Consider the following 8,720-nt stretch of genomic DNA (forward strand, 5'->3'; position numbering starts at 1 on the left):
CATGATCTCTGGATTGTACACTACTCGAGGAGGGATTGTCTTTGCTGTGTTTGCACAGTGTCCCACACAATTGGGTGATGCCATAATATAAATATTTACTACTACTAACATAAGCCCTCCTTTTTTAACAAGTTGTAAAGCTACCACTAAGGGGGGGGGGGGGAAGTGACAAGTGCACCTTGGATGAATGAATTATATGGTTGAAGGCACAAATAAGAGTGTAAGACAGAGAAGAGTTGCATATATGGGCAAGCAATTGAACAGAATGCAGAAAACTCACAGGACCAGATTTATAGCATTGGCAGAGGCTAGTTTTACATGCTCATTATTAACTGCTTTACATGCTATTCAGGCTTTGCACACAAAATCTGATTCACTTGCAGCAAGGGTTGTGGAACCTGAAAATAAAAGAGACCATAAAATCCAAATTGATCGACAGTGAATAAATGGCAAATAATGTTGTTTATGAGAATGGGGCTATAGGTGAAAAGGCATTTCATGCCACTCTTACTGTGTGTTCCCTGGAGCAATGATGAGTCTAACTAGGCAATGAGAATGTGAACTACCCATGCAATCCACTCGTGGATACCAACTCCTCAAAAGACAAGGCACTAGGGAACTGGACTGGGGTATACTGACACTTTAAGGCCAGAGTGAGAAGTCTCAGGGGTCAGTCTACCTGTTTCTGGAGTTAAAGGCCAGATAAAGACCAAGAGAATGACAGACACAGAGATAGAGGAAATGGTCCCCAGGTAACAACTGGTGCCTGGAAAAACTCCAGGCTACTGTTCTTTTCAGGGCCTAGCACTTATAGTGTAGAGCAGGGCTGGCCTCCCCTCTCAGACAACCAAGACAACCTCACTCTTACTTTCACTAACATTTTGCAGAATACCACAGGATGATAGTGATACTCACATTGCTGACTGCATCATCATTGCATGTCAGCAAGATCCTCCACTTTGCTTTAGGCCACCAAAATGCCCACTGAATCACCACTTTGCACCTGCTGAGTTTGTAGTAGAACCACCAGCTGTCAGGGTTTGTATAGTTAGGCTAGAGCTTCATAAACCAGGGGAGAAGTGGGTATGCACGGTCTCAGAGTGCTCTGGTGCAAAGAGATACCATCATTAGCTATGATGTACGGTAGGAAAGAGTGCCACTCTTGAAAACCCTGCGGTTCCTACAAATTCTTTGCTTGGCCATACTGCAAACATTCAGAAACTGGCTAAAATGCTCCACTGAGGCCTGTATCTCATACAAACATGGCAAATTGCCAATTTGCCATGTGGATCAGACCAAAGTTCCAGCTAGTCCAGTATCCTGCCTCTGACAGCAGTAAGTTAGTGCCAAATGCTTCAAAGGTAAAAGAACCCTACAGTGAGCAGTTATGAAAAATGCCTGCTCACAGATGTTTCTTCCTAACCTCAAGCATTTAGTAGTTGCCTTATGTCCTGTAGCATGAGGTCTTATATCCCTTCTACAATTTATCCTATGTAGCCCAACTGTGGATGTGCTCGACCCCTATAAATGATTGTCTTTGGGACTGTACAGGGAGACAAGACTGTGGCAGTAAGCTCTTCAACATGATTCCTTTGGCCTACCAGCATAATCTGTTTGCATAAAGTTTGACTTTAGCCGTCTTTTCCTCATCTGTTGTTGGCCAGATACTCAGATAACTGGGTGACATGGCCTTATCATAGTTTAACAGACTTGTATGCTCTCTACGTATTATTGGCAGCTGAATCAGTGAAGTCTCACTATTCATCCTAGTAGCTGCATGTAAACATTGAACTAGATGGGGGAGACTAGAACCCTGTGGTTCTGTTTAAAACATTTCCCTGTACACAGCATTCAGTGATCAACAGTAAAGAATCCTGTGGAGGGATCTTAGAGTATGAATACGGAGGTTTCCTCTTTATTCATAGAAAAGAAGAGATTGTCCACCCACACCTTAAACCTGATAGGGAAGGATATAGGGGCAGATGTGTTTGGAGACAGCTTTTTGCTACATTTTCAGTGCAGCTCCTTAGGTAGAGAAATAAGAGATATTTGATGCTGTGTGTGGTAGTTGGCAAAGACCATTATATCCAAAGACACTGGTTGAACTAATGCCATGAATCAGTATGGATGTGAAGGAGGGACTGTCTGAGCTGGACACATTTGGCCAAAACAGAGTATTGTGTGTGTTTTCTGGTTTAAGCAGGGCTGGAGGGGGTGTTCTGGTTCAAGCAGGGAAAGGTATGAGGTGGCTCCTGCTCCCTTGCATTGGCACAGAAGATCAGAAGGTGTAATCCTGAAAAGATTCAGAGAATTCCAGATCCCGCAGGCATCCCTATGTGCACAACCTAAAGTCTCCCAGCAAAGAGGGAATGAATTAAGTCCCTTGCAGAGAGGGAATGGTGTTTCTTTAGGCGTTAGAGCTACATCTGCCAAGCGTTGAGCACCCAGGCATGGTGGGCATTTTTCACGTATTGTTAGTAACAGTGGGAGCCTGCTGGCCTGGAAATATATTCCTCTTATTTTTACACAGAGCCTCCACACAATCAATTACGAAAGCAGCTTTTTATTTAGAAGTTTGTTTTTATCTATATCTATATATAAATGCACGTGGGTAGTGTATATATTTAAGCCATTAATATAAGAGGGCACTCAGAAAACTTTTTTACACAACCACTGACTTGACTATAGGAATCAAGTTTGATAGTTTAATCCTTAAATAGTTGTATAATCACTCTATACATCGTAGAACACATTATACTGCACAGCTTGGTTAATGCTAATATCTTTGTTAGGATCATTTGTGCTGTGCTTTGGCTAGGGGAATGTTTTTGAAAGAAAATTACTATTTATTTAGCCAGCCAGGTCAAAGCGCAATTAATCTGTTTCAAGGGTATGAGCAGCTTAGTTCTGGTGGCAAGTCTGTCCCTAGTAATCTTTACTGCTTTCTTTTGTCCTCTTAAAAACTGATCATGGTATACAGCCTGACTCTGATTTGCTACCAGAATGACAAACATTATAAATATCATATAGAAGACTATACGTGCCATCAGTATTAATATAGCACAAATACTTCAGCCCTGTACTTTGATCCAAACACATTGAATTAGTAAAAAGCCACTGGTGTATAAATGCACCCTTCTGGGTTTTCATGCAGTCACCGTCAGAATCATTAGAACTCTATGATGATAACTGTGGAAACAGGAACTTTGATTTTTATCAAGCTAACACATGCAGAAACTTGACTGCCATTACAAAGAAAGGAAGCAAACACTGGCATTGGTTCATTTTTCCACTATATGGAGACAAGTATATTTATTAGTACTCAAAGACATTTTTATCAGTACTTGGGGCACTCTGAATTTTAGTTTTCTAATGTGGTTACATTTTTTACCCTAAATGTTTGTCTACCTAGCCCTGTTCTTCAAAGAAGGTGATCAAGCAAGAACTTTGGGAATAGGAAGGGGGAGGTTCTTGACATTACATATTTATTATATAATTTTTCTGACAAGGAACACAATTTTTGGAGTAACAGCAAAGAGGATTCATACCCCACCCTGCTTCTTCCAGGTAGCGTATTCTGATTTTCAAAATACTAGCACTATCTCAGGCCTTGTCTGCGTTCAATTATATCAGCGTAAAGGTGTTTGAGGGCTTGTCTACATTTGAAAGTTAACACTGATTAAGGTAGGGTATGAATTAAAAGTGTAATAGCTGTTCTTAGGGGGTACACTAAGCACGAAAACAGCAATCAACTCCAAAGAGGAGTGTTCACACACAGAGTTAATGAGGAAACACTCCGTGTGTAATGAAGTCTTTAAGCTTATACCCATGCAGGAAAGGGAAAACCCTATACCTGTATAAAGCACTTTTATACTGGTATAAATGTGTCCACCACAGGGATTGTACCAGTATAATTACATTAAAAAAAAATCACTCCTCACTTATTTATACTGGTTCAAAATCTGTATGTAGACCAGGCCTCAGAATGAGTTGCCAAAAACAGATAGTCTGTTATAATAATATAGTCTCACAGGAAAACGGGCAAGTTTAAAGGCTAAATCATATTTGCCTTATTCACAAGAATAATGCTATTTAGCTGAGTCAGGTGAGAAGAATTTGACCCTAAATTTTCAACCTAAAGAGATAAAAATGACATCCTCAGTTGCAACCTCTGGCATTAATTGGGATCTTTCTTAGAGTCATGGGAGAACATAGAATATTAGAGTTGGAAGGGACCTTCGGAGAGCAGAGCAGATCTAATCTAATCCCCCTGCTCAAAGCACAATCCATCCCCAGATTTTTACCCCAGTTCCCTAAATGGTCCCCTCAAGGACTGAACTCACAACCCTGGGTTTAGCAGGCCAACTCTCAAATCACTGAGCTATCCCTCCCTCCCAGTCATGACAAATTCAGCTTTCATTTAAATAAGTGCATTTCTAGCCCTCAGTTGCAGAGAAAGGCACGAAACTGTGAAACAAGTGCACAAAAACCAGGGACCAAAAACCAGAGGGCCAATAAAAATAACCACATTTTTTTAAAAATCTCACAACTTTTAGGCCAATCATAATACCCAGGGAGGCTGATGTCTTTAAAAAAATATTTGGATCTGGCAACACCCCAGCGCCGGGCACGAGGTGACGTTGCTCCCGGATCCCCAGCCCTAGATCCAGCCCACCAAGCGAAACGTTTCAGTTCTTCTCAGCGGCTGCTCTGTGGAGAATAAAAGCGAAGCAGCCTTCGAAGTTCACATTCACACCAGGCGTCCTGCCCGCTCCGGCGCTCCTGGGTAGGTCACCGCACACAAACCCGCGCCACCAGGGTCTGGTCCGGCCCCAGTCCGCGTTTCTCGGCCAATAAACACGTTAGGCCCCCAAAACCCGCCCCGACCCCCCGCCGGGACGCGGCCCTGGGCACGACAGGGACCGCTCTGACCGCGCAGAACGCAACACGCCTCGCGCCAGTGCCACCACCCGCAGATGCTGCCCCCTCCCCGCCTGTCCCGCACGCGCGCTCCGCTCTCGCCTTCCCAGCCATGGGCCGCGCGCCGCGCCGCGCCGCCCCGCCCCTTCCTCTGGCCTCACTTCTCGCGCGGCCTCGCCACCGTTTCTCTCCCCAGTCCTGTCATCTCCTTCCGCCTGGCTGTTTCCAGGGTAACTACCCGCGCCGGTCGGAGACTCCTGTCGTCCGCCTCCCAGCGGGGGAGTCAGCCCAGCCCCCACCCGGCGTAAGTAGCTCAGCACCCCGCTCTCAGCGACCTCCTCGGCGGAGAGGAGCCCCGCCCTTCTGCCTCCCCGCCGGGCGTAGAGCACTGCCCCTCCCCCCGGGTCAGGAATCCCCCCACCCTCCCCGAAGTAGAGGGTTGCGCTTCCCTCCCAGAGGTGTGGGACTGCCCCTCCCCCCAGGTCAGGAATCCCCCCACCCTCAAAGGCTGCTCCTCTTTCCCTCCACCAGTCCCTAGCCAGGTGTTGGGACCCACAAGAGATCAGGGTCAACACCCCCTCCCTCCCAGGACTGCATTCCCCACAGGTGAGAAATTCTCCCCTCCCTGTGAAGTGGAAGACTATCCCAGCCCTCTCCTCTCCTCCAGCAGTGGCTCTGAACCTTTCCAGACTAATGTACCCCTTTAAGGAGTCTGATTTGTCGTGTCACCTCACTTAAAACTGCTTGCTTACAAAATCAGACATAAAAATACAAAAGTGCCACAGTACACTATTACTGAAAAGTTGGTTATGTTCTCATTTTTGTCGTATTATTATAAATCAATTGGATTATAAATATTGTATGTACATTTCAGTGTATAGTAGATACAGCAGTGTAAACAACTCATTGTCTGTATGAAATGTTAGTTTGTAGTGACTTTGCTAATGCTTTTTATGTAGTCAGTTGTAAAAGTAGGCAAATATCTAGATGGCTTGGTGTACCTCCATTCCCGGCCAATGGGATCTGTGGGAAGGGGCGTGGGCCTGCAGATAGTTGATGTAAACAAATCATTTTGCGGCCCACCCGCGGATTACCCGGATGGGCTGCAGGTTGCCCATCACTGACTCAGGAGTAAAGGACTGTGCCTCCTGCCTCCCGTGGAACTGACCCCTCCCACCCAGAAGCAGAAGCATAGGAGATTGGTCGCCTCTCGAGCCCAGCAGAATAGGAGACTGAGTCCCCACTTCAGTGCGAAGGACTTCCCGCCATGTTCCACATTTCAGAGTCCGGTGACCTCAAAGTATGTTGCAGCCGGGAGGAAAGGATGGGGATTGATAACACCCACACACTAAGTAGTTAAGCCCATGTGTTTTCTCATCCTTTCCCACTAAGCTTCTGGTGGGCAACCCCTAATGCTTTGACATGTTGCCCAGACATCAAAACCATCTTCCTTAGGGTAAAAAGTTTTGGGCCTGCTTGCCTTTTTCTAGATGTTTGTACAGTGTGTGTAAAGCATCTAGAGTTCTAGAGAGGAACTTGATAAACCAAATGAAACAATACCTAGATATGGAATTTAGTTTAAACTTTTATTACACCTTTCATCCCAAAGCTGCTCATGGACTACATATACTGCCTAAAAAACTTTTCTGAGGTGGAGAGGACAGCAATTGGGCTGACATCAATCATACAAGACAACAGTGGAAAGAAAAGAATTTTGGCCAATGGTACTAGGACAAACTCCTACTTCTAGGAAAAGTGCCCTAGGATCTTTCATGTCCACATAGAGTAGATAGGAGACAGGACTTATCCAAATAATTCCTTTATAGTGTGAACTGCTTGGATATAAGTTGCTAGAACTGAGTTTGTCCTACTGAGTTACAAACCTGTGGTTCAAGGAGGCTGAAGATATTTCAAACCTGATGTTTGAAACACTAACCTATCTTTTGCCTGTTTAGTAATGTAGTTTGTTTTTCATGTTTGGGACTGGGGTATCATGAGGAAAGGAAGAGTATAGTAACCCTACAGAGTTTTAACTGAGACTTCATGAACTATACTTCAGCATCTCTTTCTCCCTGTCTGTGTGCAGCCTAATTTTGTGGGATTGATTGAACTCAGACAATGTCCACTCCTCCTCTCGCTGGGGCAGGGATGCCTCCTGGTGCTTTCTCAGGACCACAGGCTCAAGCAGCCCGGGAAGTGAACACAGCTTCTCTCTGTCGCATTGGCCAAGAAACTGTGCAGGATATTGTATTTCGGACAATGGAAATCTTTCAGCTACTGCGGAATATGCAGGTGAGAAGCAGAAAGACCTACCCTTTTCATTCTCTTCTGTTCCCTTCCCATCTCCTACCAAATAGCTGTTTTAAAAAAAAAAAGTAATACAATTGGAGGTGATCAGGACATCATAGCATGTGTAGAACGTGTTTTCAGTATTTGAAGGAGGTAGTTTAGCTTAGAGCAAGTTCTTGACCAAACTGCTTTCAGGGGGTGAGGATATGTTGTCTGTATATTGCTGTTGGATTATTTCTGTAAATCTGTTCTTCCATCCTGGTTGCATGAGCGTTGTGAATTAGAGAAACTCCTCATTTAGTGTACTGTGGATTCATTCTAAATGTAAGACTTTTGTCTTTGTGTTTCTATTTTCTTTTAAGAAATAATAAAATTTGTTTGTACGTGAACGGCATTTCTGTATTCTTGCTGGCCTTTGCGGATTATTTTGCCAGAGATCTTTTGATCATCTGATTACAGAATAACATTTTCCATCCAAAACTGGGTGAAATTCTTAACGCTCTTTTTATACTCAGTAAGTGGTACAAGTAATCTTCAGTGTGAGGCTGGTTACTGAGTAAATTAACAAATAAACCCCAAGATGTAATTGTATTTGAATAATGGAATCTGAGAAGATGAATTGGAATCTAATCCTTGTATTTGTTCCTGTGACTATGATTTTTTTTATTTCGTTGGAAGTTATATTATATTGTATTTTTTTATCCATACGTAGATATTTATGTCAAAGATTATTGCTAAAGCATTTTGAAACTGAGCTTGATAACATCTCATAAAATTTTAAGATGGCATCCAATATCACATCTTCTACATCTTGTGTAAACCAGTTTAGGGTTGGGGTTAGGGTTGTCATAGCACTTGTTTTGGGAGGTGAGAGAAATGATAGCGGCCAGATTCTTGTATCTGTGGGAAGAATCCAACAGTCATTGAAGTAAATGGGAGCTGAGCAGAAGCATTTTTGAGTACAAGACAGAATTTGGCCAACAAAATGGAATAGCCTTTGTAAATTGATATATAACAGATTAAAATGTTATAGCTTCAGAATTATTGCATTTCTAAGAGTTTTTCCGGAACTGTGCATCATACTAGAGTTGCAAATTTTTTATTGAACAAGTTATTTTTTTAAAATCCAAATTTAACTATGAAGATGTCTCATTTGAGCTATTTCACTATATTTGAATAAAAGTAAAGTGAGAAATATTGTAAAATAACTGCAATAAAAATATGTATCCTTAAGGCAATGGTTCCCAAACTAAGGTTCACAAAATGTTACTGCAAAAATGAGTACTTGTGGCACCTTAGAGACTAACAAATTTATTTCAACATGAGCTTTCGTGAGCTACAGCTCACTTCTTCAGATGCACAGAATGGAACACACAGACAGGAGATATTTATACATACAGAGAACACGAAAAGATGGAAGTATGCATACCAACAGGAAGAGTCTAATCAATTGAGATGAGCTATCGTCAGCAGGGGAAAAAAAACTTTTGAAGTGATAATTAAGATGACGT

The 8,720-nt window shown here is 43.1% G+C and overlaps 1 protein-coding gene across 4 annotated transcripts in view; it reads left to right on the forward strand.

Moving 5' to 3' along the window:
- Positions 1–4,702: 4,702 nt before the first annotated feature.
- The window catches only part of MED30 (mediator complex subunit 30), a 53,128-nt gene continuing 49,110 nt past the window's right edge, over positions 4,703–8,720 (forward strand). For 3 of the 4 annotated variants that reach the window (XM_075063197.1, XM_075063199.1, XM_075063200.1), the window contains exons 1-2: positions 5,075–5,224; positions 7,007–7,212. In XM_075063197.1, the coding sequence (XP_074919298.1) occupies positions 7,039–7,212 (174 nt within the window). In that variant the 5' untranslated portion in view covers positions 5,075–5,224; positions 7,007–7,038. Of the gene's footprint in view, positions 4,787–5,074; positions 5,225–7,006; positions 7,213–8,720 lie in introns of those variants that run through there. The other variant, XM_075063198.1, reaches the window with a different exon arrangement.

Source organism: Chelonoidis abingdonii, chromosome 2 (genome assembly GCF_003597395.2).
Source record: "Chelonoidis abingdonii isolate Lonesome George chromosome 2, CheloAbing_2.0, whole genome shotgun sequence".
Taxonomy (NCBI): domain Eukaryota; kingdom Metazoa; phylum Chordata; order Testudines; family Testudinidae; genus Chelonoidis; species Chelonoidis abingdonii.